Source organism: Rhododendron vialii, chromosome 5a, assembly GCF_030253575.1.
Source record: "Rhododendron vialii isolate Sample 1 chromosome 5a, ASM3025357v1".
Classification (NCBI taxonomy): Eukaryota; Viridiplantae; Streptophyta; class Magnoliopsida; order Ericales; family Ericaceae; genus Rhododendron; species Rhododendron vialii.
This window is the reverse complement of record NC_080561.1, coordinates 18,059,551-18,084,013: the sequence shown is the minus strand read 5'-3', so window position 1 is coordinate 18,084,013 and position 24,463 is coordinate 18,059,551. Positions and strand designations below refer to the sequence as shown.

Sequence of the window (24,463 nt, the reverse complement as noted above, 5' to 3'; positions counted from 1 at the left end):
CTTAGGTGTTTTTTTTGGGTATGGCATTAACTAAAAAGGGTATCAGTGTTATGATCCTATGACCAAAAAGCTTTATGTTTCAAGGCATGTTGTCTTCTTAAAGCGTCCTCCCTATTTTACTCTTCCTCTTCGCACTACTCCTGTAGCCAAAGAAGATTTGATCCATATTGACCCCTTTCCTATGGATATGGATGTGCCTCCCGAAGAGTACACCTCCACTCTAGAGGTATCTGATATTTCTACAGCCCTCTCAGCATCACCTCGCTGTGCTCCGATCACTCAAGTCTACACCCATCGTCCAACTTCTACAACTGCTCCCCAATCTGCCTCCACAGATCCTGATCCGCTTGCCTGCCGTTCTCCCCTCCGTGACAATCGTTAACCACCAGCAAAATATGGCTTTACTAATACCTGTTTCTCATCCTCTTATCAATCATTCCTTCCTCGCATTCACACTTATTTTGAGCCTAGGTTGTAATGCCTCGAATTTTGGGAACATTAAATAGACATTTTCATTGAAAATATAAATAGAGTCTGGCTCAACATTACATCATAATTCTCACAAAAGTACTCTTATTTAGCAAAAGGAGGGGAAACTAGGGTTTCTATCTACTGTTTTGCATGCCCCTCCATCCTAGCCAGCTCCAAAAGCCTCATAGGTGTAGAGTTCTCCCTATTCATCTACAAAGTCTGACACATTATACCAGCGTTGCCACCAGTATAATATGTCAGGGTCACCAAAGGTAACACCATGAGCTACAAAAGCTCAACAGAACAATCCCATACCCGCTAATCCATAACTTACACATAATAGGGCATAGAATCAGTGAGATCCACATAGCGCATGCGTACTTAACAAAACAATTAACAATGACACATCCATATTCACTATTTGACTAATGTTGGTGTCCGTGATTTATGAGTTTCTCCTATGTGATATCTCGTAAACCGTGTCTCCATTTTCCACTTTTCATTTTCCAAATCAACATTTCCAAAATCATTTTTACACACCCAACCTCGGTTCCGCCGCTCCGGGTTCCCAAGTATTCGCACAATGGTTCCGCCGCTCCGATTTTCCATTGGCACACAATTGGCATTGGCACCTCTCCGTGGTAACCAAACCACACACCCTACCTCGGTTCCACCGCTCTAGGTTCCCGGGTATCGGCACAATGGTTCCGCCGCTCCGGGTTCCCATTGCAACACACACACACACACACACACTACACAATGGGCTACCACGTCCTGCCTCATTTGTGGTTTAAAAATATTTCTTTTTTCAAAACACATCTCATCATTAACCACACCCTAGGTGCCATGTTTCTACATTCTCAATTTCTGTGTCTCGTTTTCATGCAACGACTCCGCGGTAGGACTTTGTAATCTTGAAACTAAACTAGCAAGATCATCCAACTCTATATTAATCATTATGCTCAAACCACAACTTAAAGCATAACGCTACATGTATGGACGCCTTTGGAGTGAAAATCACTTATGCTTTACAACAAGGCAAGTAATACAAACAATTCATAATACATGCTCATATCCATCTTAAAGATCAAAATACGAATACTTCCATGCATTTTGATATACAAACAACATACAATATACGTAGAGTAGGTAAGTAGAGGTATTCTACATATACTTAGAGATAAGGGATAAGATGATTCTACCGTTCTTCTTCGCAGTAGGGCGGCTACGGAAAAGTAAGTCGGCTATCGGACGGAGTGACTTCCTACGGTAAGCTTCCGTAAGCTTCGAAAGAGAGGTTTCTCTCGAAACTAGTTCTTGAGTAAAAACTACTAACTTTTGGATTGAGAGGGTGGTCGGGTGGCAGTTTAGTGGCGGCTTAGGATGAGTTTCAAGAAGAACTTCAAGAAAAACTCAAGAACACCAAGAACAAGATAGAACAAAGTAAGAACTCAAGTATTTCTAGAGAGAGAAGTTGAAAGGTTGGAAGGTGTGAGTTAAATGATAAGGATGAGGTGCTATTTATAGCAAAAGTCTTGGCTATTACCCGAGGAATAAAATTTTCCCTGGCAATTATTGTCCAATGGTTAAGATTTTCCTAGAAAAATAATAGGCCAAAAGTTACATGTACCCATATATAAATATATTTGTGTATTTAAAAAATCTTGTAAAATACTTTACAAGGTACTATATAATCTTTTAAGATTTTCAAGTATCCAATGAAAAAAATATACGATCAAAATTTCCTAATAAACTAATATAATAAGCACATGTTCCTATTATATTATTATATATATATACACACATGTCCAAGTTTTCAAATATAAATGTAGGTACTATTAGGTACCATATAATCCATCAAGATTTCCAAGTATCAAATAAAATATATGGCCAAGATTTTCTTATTAGAATAATTCAAGAAGTACTAGTATTTATATATTTATTAGTGTACTTAGAAATCTAGGAAATTAGATATTCACATATCTTAATTTAATGCATATAAACACATGGAAAAATCTAGGAAGTGATTTATTTAATAAATTCTAGTACTAGTTAGTAAGACTAACTTATTATCCAATGGATAATATTTTTCCTTGCATTTTTTGACCAATGGATAAGGGGAATAATGTAATATATACTTGAATAATATTTAAAATAACCAAATGTCCTTTAGGCATGTGTATATAAGTCTATATACAACTATATATGAGTACTTTATCAAATCTAGCACAAAATATCTTTGATAGAAAATCTAGGTTTCCTATTGTCCAATGGATAAAAGTTTCCCTAACTTTTATTGTCCAATGGGTAAAGGTTCATCTATGGTTAGGAGATTGTAACTAGATGAATTGATAGTTCGGTTCTTCCAACTAATCGGTTGAAAACTAATTCTACTTGCCACGTAAGATTTTCTAGTCAAGAAATATAATTTAATATTTTATTTTATACACTAGGAAAATATACAAGTGCTTCTACAAGTACACTTGTCTTTTGAAAATGACTAGATTGTCCGGTGCAAAGAAATATAATTTTATAAGTCTTAAATCTAGTTATGACGGATTATTAAAAAGGAATTTTAAAGGAAATCCAAGTAATTAAAAATAAAATTTAAATATTTAGCAAAATTTTTATTTACCAAAAATCAGGGTCGTTACATAGGTCCTATATAGAAGCTTGCAATGATCCCAATTGGGTGGATGCCATGCAAGTTGAACTTACTGCTCTTGCTCACAATCAGACTTGGGAGTTGGTTTCACTTCCAGATGATAAAAATCTAATTGGTTGCAAATGGGTCTACAAGGTTAAGACTTATTCTGATGATTCTTTGGAATGGTATAAATCCCTCTTAATTGCTAAAGGGTTTTCTTATGAGTATGGGATTGATTATGAGGAAACTTTTGCCCGCCCCCATTGCCAAAATGACCACTGTTCGCACCTTGATCTCAGTGGCTGCAGTGCATCAGTGGCCTCTTTCTCAATTGGATGTAAAGAATGCTTTTCTCGATAGCAATCTCTCTGAAGAGGTTTATATGTGGCCTCCAGATGGCCTACTTCTTACTCTTGAGTGCCTCAAGGGTCAGTTGGCTCGATTTTGTTAGCCCTCCATTCACTTGGTAGGGCCTTGTGCATTTCTAACCACCAATCCCCATCATCGATTGCACAAACGCAAGGGAAATTGGCCACCTCTAATTGATCAAACAGAGATGCCAAGGAGACCCCATCGAGTGGATCATCATATTCTCCTTCCATTTTGTTGAAATTGCTTTCACCAGTTCTATATGGGTCTGCCCATGGGAATCCATATACTCTTCCTCTTCCTCCACCCATTTATTATAGTCACATTCCTCATAGGGATTTACCATGGTTGCATTTAGAACTCCTCTTCTTCTTGTATGAGGTTGATCATCTCCCAAACGATGTGAGGCGTTGGAATTTTAGGGCGGTTGATTGGTACCACTATTTGGGTTGGCTCCAAACGTGCATCGTAATGACCCTTTCTTTTTCATTCTTCCTACTCTTAAACCAAATACGAAGCCACTCATCGTCCTCAACAAATGGAATGTCTGGCTCTTCCAAATTATGTCTTGCCCAAGAATGTTCCTCCCATTTCTTCAGCTTTTCCTTCTTTGCTTGTTCCTTGTCACACCCTCGATTTTCAACATAAATAAATAAACCTTTTCGATAAAGGATCCTCACATAAGATAAATAATACCCAAAAGAGTTCCCACCTGTTTAATTTATAATTCAAGTCCCCAAGTTTAAGGTTATACAACATTGGCACACCGGCCCCAAAATAAGCTCAAGTACGAATACAAACAAGTTGTTAAGTTACAAACGATTTGGTCAAAAGGAATTCTAGTGTAATTTACAAACCCGTCTTTGTCAAAAGAAAGTCATTACAAGATGATTAAGTAACTAAATGAAGTTAGCTTCCAACAGTCTTCACATCCCAACACATGAAGCATGCATGCTATTGTCCGGCATTTGAACCTGGAAAGAATGATAGGTTGAGCTACACTATCCCAATAGGAAAATCTTTACCAATTTTATGTGCAAATTTGCTGATAAGTGCAGAGGGAAGAAGACAAGAAAATATAGCTCAATCGATGGATAGCAATCAACTCATAGGTATGCCAATCATTCAATACGATCGTTCCATGACATGCCACTATCACAAATTAGGCACATTGTTTACAAGACATAAACAACCCTATAACTTTGACACGACTCACTATCACCAATCTCCACTGTCTGTATTTCCACCTCTTACGTTACGAAGAATCCTAACCACTTGGATCATCGTATTATCACCCCTTGCGTTACGAGACCCACTTGAGTCTCCGTATTACTACCCCTTGCGTTACGAGACTCCCTATCCCAACTTCCAACCCAAACGATTACTTTCTTACTCAAGATGTAAACTAGGACTTTCTCATGATCACATTCATACATGAAACATCATATGCTATGTCAACAATGCTACCAATATGCCATAAACACACTCAAGTAATCAATCAATCAATAAGTTTCATTTTAACGCGATTTTAATCAAGTAAACTCTTATTTGCTCCTTACAGACGGGAGGCCAACGGGACAAGAATATCATCAAATAATCAAAGGAAGTCAAAAGGACACGCTAGAAATAGGTTAGGAGGTGTCCAAAAGGGTTTAGAAGCGATCGGTAGTCGATACGATCAAAAGTATACAAAACAACAAAATGGCTGTCCAGAGGAGAGGTGGATCGATCCCCACATGACCAGGGATCGATCCCTGAGGTTGCTGGACCTGCAAAAAAACAAAAGGGGATCGATCCCCCATGACTAGGGATCGATCCCTATGCGATTTTCGGGCGATTTCTGTAGATGTTTGAAAGCATTCAAGAGGGCGAAAGAGGACGATCAAGGTTTTATTTACACACCAAATCAACATATAAACACATAAAAGAGGCAAAGAAGTCCTTACCTCGCGACGATAACCAAGATCCAAACGATTTGAACGAGCCCTAGCTCCAAAGACTGCAAAATCAACAAAAGCTTCCCTCCAAGTTTGACCCAAGGAATTCTGAACTCAAGAACGTGATTGGAAGGCCGAAGGGAGGTTGATCCTTAAGATTTTTGTGAAATGGAGTGAAGTTTGAGAGAGAGAGAGAGAGAGAGAGAGAGAGAGAGAGAGAGAGAGAGAGAGAGATACAAGAGAGAAATGTTATCTCCTACACACACACACCCACTATATATACTTTTATATCCTTTAATCACACACACACTCCCTCAAGTTTCAATTCTATCACTTCAATCCTCAATTCAATTAACCACCGAATAAATCATATTTTCTCAATTAGGCATTTAATAAGCATTTCACTAATTAAATTATCCAGGTCTCTACAGTCTATCCTCCTTAAAGAAATTTCGTTCTGAAATTTACAACTCACGCCAACTATGATCATGCATCAAGTAATCATGCTCATGCCACAACACATATTACCAAACGACAAGTTAACAATCATGAGATTAAAATTTCAAGACTCACATTGATTAATTTGGAAACAAATGCAGATACTTTTCTCTAACTTTGTCTTCCCTTTCCCACATCGACTCTTCCTTTCCGAGATTACTCCAATGTACTCGCACTAACGGTATGATCTTGTCCCTCAAAACTTGCTCACGTGAGTCTAGGATTCGTGTCGGCTCCTCCCTAAGATGCATCGGCTTCCAACTCTAATTCGGACCACTCTAGAATGTGTGATGGATCTGGTTCATACTTCTGCAACATCGACGCATGAAACAAATCATGAATGCCCGATAGCTTCGGTGGCAAGGCCAATCGATATGCCACTTCCCCAATCTTCTCAAAACTATCAAACGATCTGATCAAACGCGGTGAAAGCTTGCCCCTTTACCCAAAATGAGATAATCCCCGATGCGGTGACACCTTAAGGAACACGTGATCCCCCACTTCAAACGACTATGGTCGGCGACAATGATCGGCATAATTCTTTTGCCTACTTTGCACGGTTAACAATCATTGGCGAATCATTTTGACTTGCTCAGTGATTCTCTTTTGTGCTTCAAGAAGGCATTGGCGAATCGCTCTCATACTCTTGGAGGTTTCTTTGATCAAATCCGGCCTAACTAATGTAGCCTCGCTCAACTCGGTCCAACAAACGGGTGATCGACACGGTCTCCTATACAAAGCTTCATACGGTGCCATCTCGCTACTAGATTGGTAGCTATTGTTGTACGCGAATTCGACTAACGGTAGGTGATCTTTCCAACTACCCCAAAAATCCATAACATACGCCTGAAGCATATCTTCTAAAATTTGAATCGTTCTCTCAGATTGCCCATCAGTTTGAGGATGATATGCGGTGCTAAATAAGAGATTGGTGCCAAGAGCGGCCTATAAACTTTGCCAAAAGCGCGCGATAAATCTTGGATCTTAGTCTGACATGATAGAAATGGAAATCCCATGAAGACGGATAATCTTGTGGATATACAAACGACTAAGCGCATCAATAATCCAAAACCTGAATAGATAAGAAATGCGCTGATTTGGTCAATCGATCAACGATCACCCAAATGGCATCATGCCCCCTCGGCGATCTCGGTAAACCGATAATGAAATCCATTATCACGTTCTCCCACTTACATTCGGCCACTAGTAATGGTTGTAACTCCCCTGTGGGTTGTTGATGTTCGACTTTCACCTGTTGGCATGTAAGACATTTGGACACAAAAATAACATCTCTCTTCATTCCCGGCCACCAAAATTGTCTACGCAAGTACATTTTTATTCCCCTCGGATGCACGGCTAACAGCGAATGGTGAAATTCCCTCAAAATTTCCTCCCGACGCGAAATGGGCATGAACAATTTTCCTTGGTATTGCAAACTTTGATCGGCATGTATCATCCACTCCTATCGAGCATTTCCGCTAAGAAATTTGGTGCGAAATTCCCCCACTTCTTCATCTCGTTGTTGAGCTTCAATTACTCGAGTCAACATAGTTGATTGAACAGTCAAGTTGCACAAAGTGACTCCCTCTCGATCTTCCTCAAAATGCAAAGCATAGGAGCCTAAGTCATTCATTGTTTTCCACTCGTGGATGGCTAAACTCATAAGGTGTGTCGATTTTCTACTCAATGCATCCGCTACCACGCTTGCCTTGCCCGGGTGATATTACAACTCAAAATTGTAGTCTTCTAAGTGTTCCATCCAATGGCGTTGTCGCAAAGGAAGCTCCTTTTGAGAGAACAAGTATTTTAGACTCTTATGATCGGAAAAGACTTCAAACCTCTCACCATAAAGATAATGATGCCAACTCTTTAAAGCAAAAACAACGGCCGCAAGTTCTAAGTCATGGGTAGGGTAATTCCGCTCGAGAGTTTTCAAATGCCGCGATCCATACGCCATCACTTGCCCAATTGCATCAAAACGCACCCTAACCCCTTTTTTGAAGCATCATAATACTCGGAGTAATTGACTCCCCGTTCGGGCATAATCAAATCCGATGCGGTAGTCAACCTTCTCTTCAATTCCTCAAAGGCCATCTCACACGCGTCACCCCAAACAAAAAGAGTCCCATTACGAGTCAATCTAGTCATTGGAGCTGCTAAGCAAGAGAAATCAAGCACAAAACGACGATAGTACCCGACCAAGCCCAAGAAATTACGAATCTCGAATACACTCTTCGGTCGTTGCCAATTCATTACGGACTTTATCTTCCCCGGATCAATGGATACCCCATCTTTCGACACAACGTGACCCAAAAACTTGACTTCGGACAACCAAAATTCGCACTTGCTAAGCTTGGCATACAAACGGTGTTCTCTCAAGAGTTCAAGAATGATAGAAAGGTGAATTTGGTGCTCCTCCTCTGAAGGCGAGTAGATAAGGATGTCGTCCACAAAAATGACCACGAAAAGATCCTCAGTGGCTTACAACCGCTTTAAATTAGTGATAGCCTGGGTGTAAGTATGATTGACATATTTTGATTGCAGATTTTGACAACTAACCTCACTTGATCCCTCGTTCGGCTCTTGCTTAGTCATTTCCAAATCTCGAGTGGTCAACTCAATCTGGACATTGTATGTATACTACTTAATGAAAGCATTGGCAATCTCCTGCCAAGTTTGATAGTGCACAAATTCCGGAGTGAGGAACCAATCGAGAGCACTGCAGTGAGAGTCCTTTAAAAAAGCTAAGCAATGAGCTCATCGTTTAGAACCATGGGCTTCAAGGTGTTGATAACGTGGCGAACATGACTGGTAGGGTTACCAGTCCCATTGAACTTCTTAATGTTGGGCATCTTGAATCTTTCCGGTAGTTAGGCGTTTGGGAAGAGGTAGAGCCTTTCAAAGTCAAGGATTTGGTCTCTTTGAGAGCGTGCGAAAGCATGCTTGATTTCCTTAACTTAATTGCTTGCCAAGCTCAGGATTCTCCACCATCACCAACTTATTATGAGGAGTCTCATCTTCTTTTTACTCCTCATCCTCAACATTTATTGCCACTTTCTCGGCTTGTAAAGCAGTGATTTGAGCTTTGAGGTCAGCGATGACAGCGTTAATGTTTGACATTTTTGAGACAGGAATAGAATGAGTACCGGATGGAGTTTGGGGATTGGTAGACTATCAGATTTGTTGAGAGGATGACCGTGAAGATCCAAGGAATGATTGGGATTGTTGTGGTGAGGGTGTTCTGACAAGTGGAGATGATAAACAAGGCAACTTTTGTTTGGCATAGCTTCGGGTGTAATAAGAGTATGAAACTGGCGTGGCTGCTTTTTTGACTTACTTATGGTGCCTACTTGAAACAGAGTACTGCACATTAGTACTTGGCTATATAGGGTTAGGATTTGGGCTAAAAATCTCAACCGTTCTACACAAAAAGAGATGTTACAACAATTTATACAAGGTGTGAGGAAGAACTTAAAGATGGATGAAAGTAGATTCCTAACCTGTAGGTCCCTGTCTTTAAGTTCTATGGCTTTCTAATCACATGTATGGTTTGGGTGGTCTCAGAGGTGCTCCGTTGTCAAAGGGTGTCAATCCTTTCGCCAGCCCATCACAAGTGGCAATTGGGTGATTCCTTTTTTAATTTACCACAGGGATACAAGTGACTGTGGAGTTTGCTGGAACCCCTAACATAGCCCGTGACATACAAGGGCATTAGGTGAACTCAATGAAGTTACCTACTCGATGCATATGATAAAAGAATCAAATCAAGCAAACATTAATTTTATGTTGAACTTTCTGGCTATGGATCTCAAGTCCCCAGCAGAGTCACCAAAACTGTGGACACCTCCTTGAAGGGGCATCGCCACACAAATATCATCTATACTTGTTTCCTCTTTTATATTGAAATCATGGATATTCCCATGGCTAGGAGCATCTCCACACAATAACAAATCACCACTAAATAGAGTCACCACTTAATTTATTAAAACTAAGAAAATAAATAGAGATCCCGGGTATAGTAGCCAAAAGTAGGATAAGGGGAAGGTGTTAGGCACCCCTCTCTGCCCAATCGTAAGACTGGCCAATAGTCATTCAACATAAGACTAATGTTTGGTTTATTTTTATTTTGCATTTCAAACTGATTATTAAGCCTTTAAACAGTCAATAAGGTGAGCCAGGACAGTAAGGAAAATTATGATTTTGTTACAGAAAAAGGGAAATAGATTAAACGAGAGACCCCTGGGCCTCACCACCTTGATCCCTCAGTGCACAATTACTTCAGATTGAGGGTGATTGATTGAATTGCTTCTTAAAACCCTAGGATTAGGGTTTGTACTTTAGGGTTTGATCACTTGGGTTGAGACTGCCCACAAGGGTTTAGGGCTTTTGTAGAGGGAGTATGAGAGAGAGATGACTTATGTAGAATTTCGTGGCTAAAGATGAAGGAATTCTATATCAATTTCGAAACCCTAAGGCCGCTTTATATAGGCTATGGGTGACTCACTCCGGTCAATCACAATGCATGAATCAACGTGGAAGTATAGTGCAACAAGATTTCTGTATGGGAAGTATTTTCGTAGCCCCGAAGTCTCGCTTCATGGCTGCTAGGGTTCGAGCTTGGATCGAAGACAGAACATTCCAAAATTCTTGGCAAAACAAACTGGTGGCTGCCAGAAGGATTTGGTGGCCGAGGAATGCATCTCACGGGCGAGGAAATGATCTCTCTAGCAGATTTTCAAACACCATATTCCATGGGTGAAAGAAAAAAAGTAACGGCCAACACTTTAATTTAGCAACAAGCAGATCGATTCAACTTGAAAACTATATTTCTGTCTAGAAAGACTTTTTGGCTCTGAATTGGGTCCTCTAAGTGGCTAAAAGTACTCACAAAAGTCTTCAGGTTTATGAGAAGTCAATCATCAATCACTGTATCTTATTCATCATTGGGATGGTCCCTTAGGTGAGACTTGAAATACTCGTTAGGCCAAATTGGGGTGTCTACTTCCAGAACATTAAAAACCAATACATAGACACTTAATATACTTAGGAGAGAGTAAAAGAAGCGTTTTATCTACCTTTAATCAGTCAAACAAGCTTAAAACGCAAACATCGGGTTTTTGGTAAAACGAGAAAGACGACGAGAATGGGGGACTTTAGGGCCGTCACAACCCCCCCTGTATTACAAATAAACTCCAAAATACACTATATATTATGCACATCCAGGCCCCGTTCTTTCAATCTACAATTTTACATTCCCAAAATAAAATTAAAGTTTGAATGCCTCGATAACCTTACAAAAAAAAATGTACAAGTATCCGATTAATTTCTAAAAAAAAGGAAGTAGAACATATCCACGATTCTTAAGCCTTTGGATCCAACTCGAAACCTGAAAAATTTGGGTTTCAACAACATGAGCCACAGCTCCTGCAGGAAATATGCTAAATGAGAAGATATGAACATGCAAAGCTTGATATACAAAATATACACTTTTTATGTACAAGTATTGAAGATTTTTTCATGCTTTCTTCTCCTTCAATATTTACAACAAGTTATAAAATCCCAATTCAAAGTCAAGCCAACACAGCAAAAATAATCCATGCATTATATTAAGTGTTTCTAATTTTTTTCCTTCCCTTCAAATGATCAAAAGAATGCTATTAAATCACGAACTCAAATCAAGTCCCAAATAAAGGAAATTACCCAAAAAAGTCGATACGGAAAAATAACAAAGCTCATAATAGAATGACCAACCAAAACGATTATCAAATTTACTCAACCCGAGACATAAAATTATATGAGTTGCTCACCGATACAACCAACCAACAACCGTTCTAGAAGTCTCTAGCACAAGCACTTTACAAGCTACTAACCCGAAGGATGAAGCAACGTACCCCGCACGGGTTTACGCACTTTCACCGACGGCGTCTTAATTGACCCAAGTAGGTTTACGGACTTTCACCGACGGTGTCACAATTGACCCAGTGAGTTTACGGACTTTCACCTACAGCATCGCAAATGACCCAAGTTTCTTGGTGACCCAACTCAAAATCATGAAAATAACAATCCCAATATCTCAATACTTGGCTCTAAGCCCAAATCAACCAAAATTCCTCAAATACTCACCCAAACTCATCAAAATAGGCAATATAGGGTAGATTCGATGTAGTCTCCATAAAAATCAACTAACAAGTATCCGAACCATATATCACAAAATTTCTGTCACCAGTTCACTAAATGCAAAGAAACAAGCATACTTGGTATAGATCTATGCCCGTATAAAGTATTTCCATTTCCTCAAACACATGGAGTGCATAAACTAGCTCTTGTTCTAGTATCACTTAAATATCTTAATTTTCACATTATAAGAAAACGCACACAGTGAAGGTCAAGAATATCAAAACTGTACGTATAACCTCTATCACAATCATGAATAACTATACAAATCTTCAAGCCAAAACCAATGCGTACCAAGCATATCCAAACAAATCAATTAGGGCTTACTCTATCATTGGATTAACTCTAACCAAAGCTCAAATTAAGTGTACACCAAGGCATGTACATGTCACACCCCAAAATGAGAAGTGACCGGCCATGAACCACAAGACCAAAGCTCGTAGAACATGCAGCCTAAAACGGAATTTTATAAAAACTCCCAAGCAAGGATCAGCCAAACAGTCAACCATTTTTTTTTTATTCAGAACATCCCCAACCAATAAATTCCATAAAAAGAATGGGGCACAAACATCCCATGAACCAAATTAATCCAGTGATCCAACAGTACTAAAAGAATCAAGATGTCTGACAAAATGTTTCAAATGCGGAAGCGATTAATAAAATAAAAATATGATGAGACACCCTAAGGAGGTCAACAAACGGGATCCCTGAGATGCCGCCAGAGTCCTTTCCTAACTCTCCAACTTGCCTGAAAAAGAAGTTGGAATAAATCCGTCAGCTGATGAGCTCAGTGAGTAGCAAAGCATGTCTATTAAATACAGTTCCAAAACAGGGATCAAAATAATTTACCATGTCAACATAAATTTGGCATATGCGGTGAACAACAAAATAATCCATTAATCCAATTAACGATTCATCCGATAAGTCTTAATGGTGTTCTCAATCCAATCTCCAACAAAAATGGGGAACCACAACCAAAATCAATAGTACCAAATGCCAGTGAATAAATATCTCATAATTGGATCCAATATCGAATCTTAGGGTTACCACGAGTAGGCAGCCCGTGGAACTTTTCCCAAAGAACGATCCGGTCAATAACAACCGTTGAGCATAGGGTCACCGGCCTAATCCGGTCTCTTCCCTGATGGCCAGAGTCACCCGCACACAGAGGATTAATTTCCCTGGACTTCAAAAATATGTTCCCATCGAATTCCACCAAGTTCTCACCAACAGATTATTCGAACAACAAATGGTTTCACCGATGCCGCATGCCAATTTAATATAATCAAACATAAACAATTGTGTGTTTCCGATTTCAATCATAAATTTTCCAAAACAACAATTTAAGGGACGCAGGGAAGTTTGAAAGTACATAACATGCTTAACCACTCACCTGGGTCCAAAGCTAATGCAAACGAACAACGCGAAACGAGTCTAACCTGAACAAAGAATCATGTAGTACTATTATCACTAATTGTATTAAGACTAATGTAAAATTAAAATTAACTAATCCTAGAATTAACTCACTCAATCCACGAGAACCGTACAAAACCCAAACTTTAATTTCCAATTCCAACAACATGTCTCCAATGTAGCCACCTGTTTCTCCATTCCCAAATTCCAACCCAAGTAAAAGTAATTCATTCATTTTCCCACTCGCACCACGTCAAACTTTCTGTTCTAAACTCTAGTTTTTGCACTTTCTTTAGTCTTTAACCATTACCTAATCCTCCAATATCCACTACAACAGCCCACTACGAAACACAAAAACACAGTTTGAATAATACAAGAGAAAGGGAATTAGTTGCTAATATATCAAAAGGACATGTGACAATATTCGTCAATCCTCCACGCACAAACCGACGTAGCACCCGTCCCTTCCCTCTCGCCTTGCCACAAACCCAACACACCCAATAATTTTACGAGGAGGAGAACTCGGTGCAGACTAAAACATATCTGTAGATTAGAAAGCAACTAAACCAATTAAAGAGCAAAGTACCTATTTTAGAGAAACCAAGACCACCAGTTGAAACAATACTCGAACTCGAAGAACCCTCGAAGCTGCGCACCTTTTCTTTCCTCAGAACGATACGTCCAACCAAATAAAAACCCTACTTAGCTTATAACTATATCCTTTGGTAGTTCCCACTAATAACAAACACCCACAATTATAGCAATCTAATTTAACAAAATATCTAATATTCTAACTGGGGTAAAAACTAAATTACTATGGTTAATTAAGCTTATACCCATGTAATAATAATTACGACAATTGTACCTAAGGTGCACACAAAAATAATTAATTGGGACCCAACCATAACACCCAATTAAATAATGGTCAAATTAATTAATAAAATAAATTAAAATTCAAGGATGTAACAGTACACACCCATATTTAATCATTTAACATAAATCCTACCTCAAAGAGAGAAATCCCCAAATTGATGAAATCCTGAATTTGACCAATTGGGATTTTGTTCGGATAGATGCGTAGCCCTTTGTCCGTAGATCACGTTTTCTTCTTGCCTTGTTGCGAGATTCTCGAACCTTGGCCTTCAATTTTGCATTTGAACCATGAGGGTTTGAGAAAGGGAGAGAAAATAGACAGAGAAGACGCAGGAAAAAGGAAAAAGAAGAAATGGGAATCGGCCGGGTCTCTCGGATCCTTTAAGTGTAGTTATTACACTACACCCCCTCGACTCCTTTCAGCACTTTCTCAAGTCCTAGAATTTAATATGTAGCTACACTAATACCCCATGAGCTATAAAAAATAAATAGAAACTACTCATAAAAGTTACCCACCGCGGGTTGCCCAACACTCTCGTCCTATGGCCCACGAACTCGGGCCCGCACAACCAAACATACATATACATATATAAAATAAAATTCAGTGCGCACAAAATTATCTACTCATAATTCCATGTGACCACATCGTAAATCAATAAATAAAAATTAGGGACGGGTCTCTACAATCTCCCCACCTTAAGGAATTTCATCCCTGAAATTCACCACACACATCAAGAAGAAAACAAGTTGGATACTTCAAATGTACTTCGGATTCCAACTCCCATATGGCTTCTTTGACTCCATAACAATGTCACATCACCTTGATAAAAGGAATGTTGTTCTCACACAAGACTCGTATTCAATTGTCTAAAATTTTCATTAGTCGCTCTTCACAAAAGTTGTCATCCTCAATCTCGAGTTCTAAGTGTCAAGAATTGTCTCCCTCAATCTCTATAGGTCTTGTGGTGACATTGGCGGTAATTAGTCATTGCCAAATCCTAGCAACCTTCTTGATGGTCTTCCATACTAAGTCTGGCCATTAACCATCATCTTCCCAATAGGTCCAACAAATCGGCGATCTTCGTAGAAGCCTTCAAATGCTGCCGCTAAATGCTCGATTGATAATTGCTAGTGTAGGTGAACTCTGTTTAACAAAAGAAACCCTTCCGAAAAACTCAAAAATCCAACACAAGAGTTTCTAGCACATAAGTCATATAACAAACACCACAATACTAACAAGGTTTCAAAATGATTGCGACTTTGGAATGATTTGCAAGTTTCAATGGAAAGGAGGTTTGCCTGGTATGTTTGGGCCATCAAAATGGAAGGATCCAACCATGAAAAATAATGGCACTGGGAACTAAGCTAGATATCAAATTTGATGTCGCGCCGGCCAAACGCACCTCAAATCAAATATCCGATCTTCATTGCCGGAAAAAAAAAACTCAAGAGTACAAAGAGATTATAAGATACCGTCCATTGGAATGAACAAGTCAAAACTCGAAGAAGTCTAAACAATGATCTCCACATACCAGCTTTTGAACATCCAAAGGATTTGAATAGAAATGATTAACCATGATCTTTCTACAGCTTCACATGGAAAAGGAAAGGATTATTTTTTTCCTACAAATGAAAGGCTATAGTATAGGAGACGAGTACAAGGTAAGCTAAATGTTTGAGCCAAAGAGAGATAACACAGTAAGGCAGAATCAAGGCAGTTAAAAAGATACAAGGCCAGATTAACAATGGGTAACACTCCAAACAAGTTATATCTGAACAGAGAAATGGCATTATATTTTGACACCAGGAAAAGCAACAAAATCTAAACAAGATAGCACCAATTTTTTTTTGACATTATTGGATATGGCACGATCAAATTGGACTCGAATAAGTGGCAGCGACAGTACTAGAACTTGAGTGATGTTGCCAACAGCAAACACCAACAGCTTTAATAGAAAAGCAAAAACTGACTAATGAAATTGATACCAAGCGCAGCAACATCAATAGAAGAACAAAAGCAAAGGGCCAAGAAACACATGCTAGCATTTGAGCCATCAACAATAATAGATGCACCATAGGATACTAAGATAGGCAAAATCAAAATAGCACAAGATAATCATAGGAATGGTAGTTTGATAGCTAATCTAGATAATGAAAAACCATGACAGGTCAACGATATGAAAGACTTTAGACCAAGGGAAACAAACTAAGAAACAAGTCATGCAATTGAGACAAGAATCGACCGAGCCAAGGAAGAAGAAATATTGCAAGGGTTAGGACTTAAGACGTCAAAATTATCAAACAGGTCACCTAGCATCTAAACACATAGCATCCTAATTTGTATTTTCTTTCGCACATAGTTAAAATACACATGTCATTCACTTAACACATAAATTTACCAATGTTATTAACTTACACATAAACACCCAATCACAAAAACTCTTTCATCTAGCAAGCAACGCTACAATCAAAGTAAAGTATCCATGGCCCTATGGTATTCTAACCTAGAGCTCCAAGCACATAGCCCAAAAACACAATTTAACAGTAAGCACATATCTCATCTAACATAATATATAAGAGAAAGGCGCCCAAAAGAGACTAAGTCTCCTCCCACGGTTCTTAGGTATTCAAACCTAAAGCTCTAATACCATTTTGTCACGATCCCCCCTTTATTACAAATAAACTCCAAAATACACTAAATATTACGCACATCCAGGCCCCGTTCTTTCAATCTACAATTTTACATTCCCAAAATAAAATTAAAGTTTACATGCCTCGATAACCTTACAAACAAAAATGTACAACTATCCAATTAAATTCTAAAAAAGAACTAGAACATAACCATGATTCTTAAGCCTTTGGATCCATCTCGAAACCTGAAAAATTTGGGTTACAACAACATGAGCCACAGCTCGTGCAGGAAATATGCTAAATGAGAAGATATCACTACAACAAATATAACTTTTAATAGCATAATACAATAGCATTCTTTTATGAATGCTATGAAAAGTTGTCAACTACAGCGTTTTATACTCACAAAAGAAAGTGGAAAGACTTCCATAGCGTTCCGTAAACACGGAATAATTTTATAGCATTTTTCATGAGTTGTGCTACGTGCACAGCAAGCTGTGCACAGCGGCCTTTTTCTCCTGCCTCGGGTCGCGCAAAGATAATCAAAGCCGCTCATTTTGTTCAAAATATGTCGTTTAAGGTCTCTGTAAAAAATGAGCTTCGTTCGATATCGTTAGAGGCGTTAACAAAACACCCAAAATCACTTCAGAATTTAGCCTTTGAACAAAATGAGCGGCTCCGATTATCTTTGCGCGACCCAAGGCGGGAGAGAAAGGCCGTTGTGCACAGCTGCTGTGCACGAATCATTTCTGGTTTTTCATTAAAATGCCATCCACATATATAGCGTTCAACTCAATAGCGGCAATCAGAGAGAGAGAGAAGAGGCGATTTCAGAACAACCACCACGAACGATCCAAGAACGACGACGACGAACGGGCTGCCAAGTTATCTATCTCTCTCTCGCTCGAGCTCTCCAGATCTCTCGATCGATTTCTAGAGATTAGGGCTTTTTGGATTTGTTTTTGTTTCGAACCAAAACAAAAAGGGGTTTTTTTAAACGCACATATCCCTCTGAAATTTTCACTTACCTTTTGAAATTTTCAGTCAATAGATTCCGAACAAATCCCAGATTTCTGAATCATTATCCGTGCGAACTGGTTCGGATGGATCGACTGTTGTTCTAGGGTTCTGGTTCGCACGAATCGGCTGTTGTTCTAGGGTTCTGTTCGATTTAGGTTGCTTCATTTTTCTCAATCGTTTCTCAAAATTGTTTTCCTCTACGCATGTCTCTTCTCAACCGTTTCAGCATTTTTTCAGGTAAGTTCGTTCTTCTCTATTTTTCTAATAGCTATTGGGTTCTCTTGAATCCTTATCAATGACCAACCTTGATTGTTGTTCTGCTCCCTCAATCGATTCTTACTCGGAGAAGAATGACGCCATATTCGAAGAAGCCCTAATCAGGGTTGATTCAATAGTTTTCTTAATTATTGGCCATATACGGGCTAGGGTTTTAATAGTCATTCAGCATGTTATATTATTTTAGGTCACTACAAGAAGTAAATGTCAGGCAGCCAAAATCTCACACAAACCTTTGAAAATTTTAATTGATGCTGTGCGAATTGGAGGTAGATTTCCCACTCCGTGAGAACTGCCCAAAATCTCGCACAAACCTCTGAAAATTTCAATTGATGTCGTGTGAACTGGAGGTAGATTTCCCACTTTGTGAGAACTTGTCATGATTGTTTATGGATCCATTGTGATAGGACTTTTTTTTTTTATCATGATCGAGGTCTTCTTTCCAGCCAAAGGTTCGTTCGTTTCCCATTACTTTTGTTTATATCACTTTGTAGTCACCTATTGATTGCTCGACTAAGTTCATAATTTGTTTTTAATCCTTCATATTTTCTTATAAATATATTGGGGCTGGTTTTATTATTTCAAATGATTGGCTTTTAGGTGCTTTTTCTCTTCATGAATCTTAGGCATGATTTTATAGACTTTTGAAGCTTCTAAAAAAGGACTTTGCAAAGTGCTTGTAAGACATGAAAATTTTGAAATTTGAGAGCCAACAGCTACTTGTTATTGGATGGATTCATGTGATTCAAGTGCCTATGTGCTTCTTTATAACTTGCATAGGGTTGTGGGATGTGTGATGATGTTAGGAAGGCTAGGAGAAGTGATGAAAGAAAAGGACCTAGAGAAAGGTTCAAGCATTTTGATAGAACTCCTTTGAGGGAGTTATTCTTAAGTTCTTTGCCAGGGATAATCCTAGCTTGTTACCCACCTTCCCCTTAGTTCTATACTCTGTGCAGATTGTGGTAAAAATGGTCCTGAAACAAACAAGGAATTGTAATATCTTGGCTTTTTGGCCTTTGGGGTTTTCTTGAGCTTCATTGTTTGATTTTGGCATTTTAGGCCTTAGGCTTTCGGGCTTGTCCCATTGGATTGGGCTTTTGCCCTTGGCTATATTTGTCCAACCAAAGGTTGGACTCCCCCTCCCCTTTCTTGTTGTACCTTTGACAAGATCCCTAATAAAATTTTTCACTGATCACAAAAAAAAAAAAAACACAAACAATAAAGTGTGAAATGATGCTATAAAATTACAAGGAGATGAACTTAGTTAATAGAAAAATGTCGATGATAACTTGAAACGCAAAAAGATTGATAACTGATGCGAAGGAAACTTCTTCCCATTATCAAAAGGAAGCAGAAAAATGCAATTCATAAATGGAAACTTGTGAAGAAGCTAAGCAAGGGGGAAAGCGGATGCAGGACTCATTGAAAAGTGTAAGCTCTCCTCATTGTGGAGAAATTAATCATTTAACATAAATCCTACCTCAAAGAGAGAAATCCCCAAATTGATGAAATCCCGAATTTGACCAATTGGGATTTTGTTCGGATAGATGTGTAGCCCTTTGTCCGTAGATCACGTTTTCTTCTTGCCTTGTTGCGAGATTCTCGAACCTTGGCCTTCAATTTTGCATTTGAACCATGAGGGTTTGAGAGAGGGAGAGAAAATAGACATAGAAGACGCAGGAAAAAGAAAAAAGAAGAAATGAGAATCGGCCGGGTCTCTCGGATCCTTTAAGTGTAGTTATTACACTACAACCCCTCGACTACCTTCAGCACTTTCTCAAGTCGTAGAATTTAATATGTAGCTACACTAATACCCCATGAGCTATAAAAATAAAGAGTAACTACTCATAAAAGTTACCCACCGCGGGTCCCCCAACACTCTCGTCCTATGGCCCACGAACTCGGGCCCGCACGACCAAACATATATATACATATATAAAATAAAATTGATTGCGCACAAAATTATCTACTCATAATTCCATGTAACCACACCGTAAATAAATAAATAAAAATTAGGGACGGGTCTCTACAATCTCCCCACCTTAAGGAATTTCGTCCCCGAAATTCACCACACACATGAAGAAGAAAACAAGTTAGATACTTCAAACGTACTTCGGATTCCAACTCCCATATGGCTTCTTTGACTCCATAACAATGTCACATCACCTTGATAAAAGGAATGTTGCTCTCACGCAAGACTCATATTCGATTGTCTAAAATTTTCATTAGTCGTTCTTCACAAAAGTTGTCATCCTCAATCTCGGGTTCTAAATATCAAGAGTTGTCTCCCTCGATCTCTGTAGTTCTTGTGGTGACATTGGCGGTAATTAGTCATTGCCGAATCCTAGCAACCTTCTTGATGGTCTTCCATACTAAGTCTGGCCATTAACCGTTGTCTTCCCGATAGGTCAACAAATCGGCGATCTTCGTAGAAGCCTTCAAATGCTGCCACTAAATGCTCGATTAATAATTGCTAGTGTAGGCGAACTCTGCTTAACACAAGCAAACCTTCCGAAAAACTCAAAAATCCAACACAAGAGTTTCTAGCACATAAGTCACATAAAAAACACCACAACACTAACCAGGTTTCAAAATGATTGCAACTTTGGAATGATATGCAAGTTGTAAGGGGAAAAAATCCACTTATTATTCTTTCAACATCTCCTGAGATCAACGTGCATGCCTTCTTGCCGGAACCCTAGTTCGTCGTCGGAACCCTAATCTACAAAACAGACAAGGGGTGAGTGCACCTTTGCCTCTCATAGCAAAGGCCCTCCGATGCTTAAGTTAGTATCACGTACTTGCAGAGAAACCCAAATTATCAGTAGGAAATATCGAATAATGCAACGTATTGCGTACCTCGCTTCGTGGGTGTTACTTCTTATTTATAGATGTAGACTTACTTGTCCTCCAAGTCTCCTTTTCTGCCTAAGATTCCAACATCATTAGGAACCCTGGCCCATATGGAATTCCCTCCCATATGGTAACTCAATTATAATCCCTTTATTCATGGAACACTTGCCTATCACGTAGGATTTCCTTTCTAGAACCTTCTAGAACAACGATCCAGATAGAGTTGGTCCAATGTGCATTAGCGGTGTACAATTACTACGGTGCACCTGTACCACGTGTTAGGCTAACTCATTGAACAATATCATGTGTTCGGCCATACCAATGAGCACCTTTATGTGGTGCAGCCGACACTATTCAGTGTCATTGCCTAGCAACCTCAGGTGTTACGCACCTATTCGGCATCATGTCCTAGCACCCTCTGCCTACCAGCACACCTGTTAGGCATTATTGCCGAACACCCTCTGCCTACCAGCGCACCTGTTAGGCATTATCTCCTAGCACCTTCACATGGTGCCGCCTACCAGCTGCGCACCTGTTAGGCATTATCACCTAGCACCTTCACATGGGGGCCGCCTACCAGCGCACCTGTTAGGCATCATTGCCGAACACCCTCTGCCTACCAGCGCACCTGTTAGGCATTATCACCTAGCACCTTCACATGGTGCCGCCTACCAGCGCACCTGTTAGGCATTATCACCTAGCACCTTCACATGGGGCCGCTTACCAGCGCACATGTTAGGCATCATTGCCAAACACCCACTGCCTACCAGCGCACCTGTTAGGCATTATTACCAAGCACCTTCACATGGGGCCGCCTACGTTAGGCATCATTACCAAACACCCTCTGCCTACCAGCGCACCTGTTAGGCATTATCACCTAGCACCTTCACATGGTGCCGCCTACCAGCGCACCTATTAGGCATCATTGCCGAACACCCTCTGCCTACCAGCGCACCTGTTAGGCATTATCACCTAGCACCTTCACATGGTGCCGCCTACCAGCGCACCTGTTAGGCATTATTGCCTAGCACCTTCACATGGGGCCGCCTACCAGCGCACCGATTAGGCATCATTGCCAAACACCCTCTGCCTACCAGCGCACCTGTTAGGCATTATTACCAAGCACCTTCACAGGGTGCCGCCTACCAACGCACTTGTTAGGCATTATCACCTAGCACCTTCACATGGGGCCGCCTACCAGCGCACCTGTTAGGCATCATTGCCGAACACCCTCTGCCTACCAGCGCACCTGTTAGGCATTATTACCAAGCACCTTCACATGGGGCCGCCTACCAGCGCACCTGTTAAGCATTATCACCTAGCACCTTCACATGGTGCCGCCTACCAGCACACCTATTAGGCATCATTGCCGAATAGACTACCTGGACTAGGGACTTCACATGTCACTGGTCCCTGTCAATCACTTGGACCAATGACTTCACATATCACTGGTCCATATCGCCGAACAGAATACTTGGACCAGTAACTCCGTGTGTTACTGCTCCTTTAACAATCTCCTGGTCAAATAACTTCTCATGTTTTACTGGATCTTGATTCCGTACAGTCTTTCTGAACCAATGGCTTCTCATGTCATTGGTCCATATTGACGACCACCGTCTTGCACGGCGATTGTCTCTATTGTACTTATACCATGGTCCTACGTACCATGTGTTCAAGCCTGTACGGGAATAACCCCTACAATTGCTCCCCAGCTTTACTTGCCATTTTTAACTCGAAATGATGAGCAAAGCTTCCTTATAACCGAGCAAAAAATCACTTTGCTCACTATTTGCTCAATCCCAAACACAAATTCGGTGCAACCTTCATCATCAAGCTAGGCAAAACGTCTCATCGTTTAGGCTGGACAGGCTTTTCCTGCCCTTTTTACACGTGGCGCAATCCATACTGGCCACAGTAAACGTGAATGGACACCCTTCAGGGAACGGAACGCCCAAACGGCGTCTAGGGTGACGTTTCACATATGCCACCCCTTCTTATTAGGGTATATTTGTGTTTTTTGTCCCATTTCAAACCCTCATCTCGCTTGCTAAGTCCTCCTCTATAAAAGGAAGAAAGGCAATTCCCATTATTGAAGCATTGCTCATCGTCTCAAGAACCTTCCTTTTTGCACCAAGTTGACTCAATCTTAACTTCGTAAGACTCTGTTTATGCCTGGGAATTCTCTGGCTGTACATGTTGCCATCTGCTAAGTTAATTAGTTTTTCGCAATTTCCCAGTATTTGATTATTGCTTTGGCCCAAAGTTTTCTCGTACTCAGGGAATTCCTAGCAATGTTCTCTACTTTAGAAGTACTCGTACTCATCCCAATTCTCAGCCGAACTTGGCCGTTTCGGTTATTACTCAATGCCAAGACCTAAGTGCGTTTGGACTTGATTTAGGTCTTATATGTTGCCAAGGCCTAGGTTTCCTTTGCACCTGGCCTATCTCGGGTTCAGCTCGTAGCCAAGGCTTAAGTTTGCTTGGACTTTGTCGATTTTGGCATTCCTCACTATCCTGGCCTAAGCATACTCGCTTTTAGCCAATCCATTGTTGTGCCTAGGTCTATGTCGTACCTAGCTTATCTCAGGCCTTACTCGTATCGGAGTAATGTTCACTTCTCAGGCCCCAAACTTCTTCGTGCTTGGGCCTTTATCTGACAACCTTCTCTTGTCATAATTCAAGCAATGTTCGCTACTCGGGCCTTAAACCTCTTCACGTTTGGGTCTTAGTTTGTGCACGATGCACCCATATCCTAAGTTGTTTCGTACTTAGTTATATTCTGACATTTTTCACTATAAAGACTAGGTGTATTTAAACCTCGCCATTTTTAGAGCAATATTGACTGCTCGGGGCCTAAGCGCATGCATGCTTAGACCCACTTACGTATACTAACGATGTTATTGCTCAGAGCAACGTTCACTGCTCAGACCCCAAACCTCTCCGTACTGGGGTCTACTTTTGACATTCTTCGTTGTCATAGTTCAGGTTTATTCGTACCTATTTTCAATTTAGCTTGTAGTCACCCAAGTTTTCTTGCTTGGTTACTTTTCAATTCTAGGCACTTAACTTTGCCTTTGTTTATGCTCGACATAGCCAAATACAATGAAGTTTTTTCGTACTTGTACTGTTTGAGCCTATCCATGTCGGCGAATCATCTAAGTTCATTCGTACTTAGGTAGCAACCCAAGTGCATTCATACTTGGATTTTCTCATCATTATTTGGTGCTGTCGGACTGAGTGTATTCGCACTTAGCCAAATCTCAACATTGTTCGTTGCTTTTTGCGAGGCAAATTTCCTTTA

General features: G+C 40.0%; 1 protein-coding gene and 1 long non-coding RNA gene across 2 annotated transcripts; both read right to left on the bottom strand.

Moving 5' to 3' along the window:
* Window positions 1-7,878: 7,878 nt before the first annotated feature.
* Window positions 7,879-8,774, bottom strand: LOC131327652 (uncharacterized mitochondrial protein AtMg00860-like). Its single transcript, XM_058360798.1, has 3 exons — window positions 8,694-8,774; window positions 8,482-8,544; window positions 7,879-8,394 (listed from the first exon to the last, which is right to left on the bottom strand). The coding sequence occupies exons 1-3, from the start codon at window positions 8,772-8,774 to the stop codon at window positions 7,879-7,881; spliced, it is 660 nt and encodes a 219-aa protein (XP_058216781.1).
* An 8,310-nt stretch (window positions 8,775-17,084) lies between these two features.
* LOC131327098 (uncharacterized) lies at window positions 17,085-20,553 on the bottom strand. Its single transcript, XR_009200177.1, has 2 exons — window positions 19,790-20,553; window positions 17,085-17,258 (listed from the first exon to the last, which is right to left on the bottom strand). It is a non-coding gene; the product is annotated as an uncharacterized LOC131327098 (long non-coding RNA).
* Between the last annotated feature and the right edge of the window lie 3,910 nt (window positions 20,554-24,463).

Coding starts and splice junctions, on each gene's coding strand:
- LOC131327652 (XM_058360798.1), bottom strand. CDS start 8,774: ATGCCCAACATTAAGAAGTTCAATGGGACTGGTAACCCTACCAGTCAT. Junction 8,545..8,693: donor TCAACACCTTGAAGCCCATG/GTTCTAAACGAT, acceptor TACAATGTCCAG/ATTGAGTTGACCACTCGAGA. Junction 8,395..8,481: donor CGAACGAGGGATCAAGTGAG/GTTAGTTGTCAA, acceptor TAAGCCACTGAG/GATCTTTTCGTGGTCATTTT.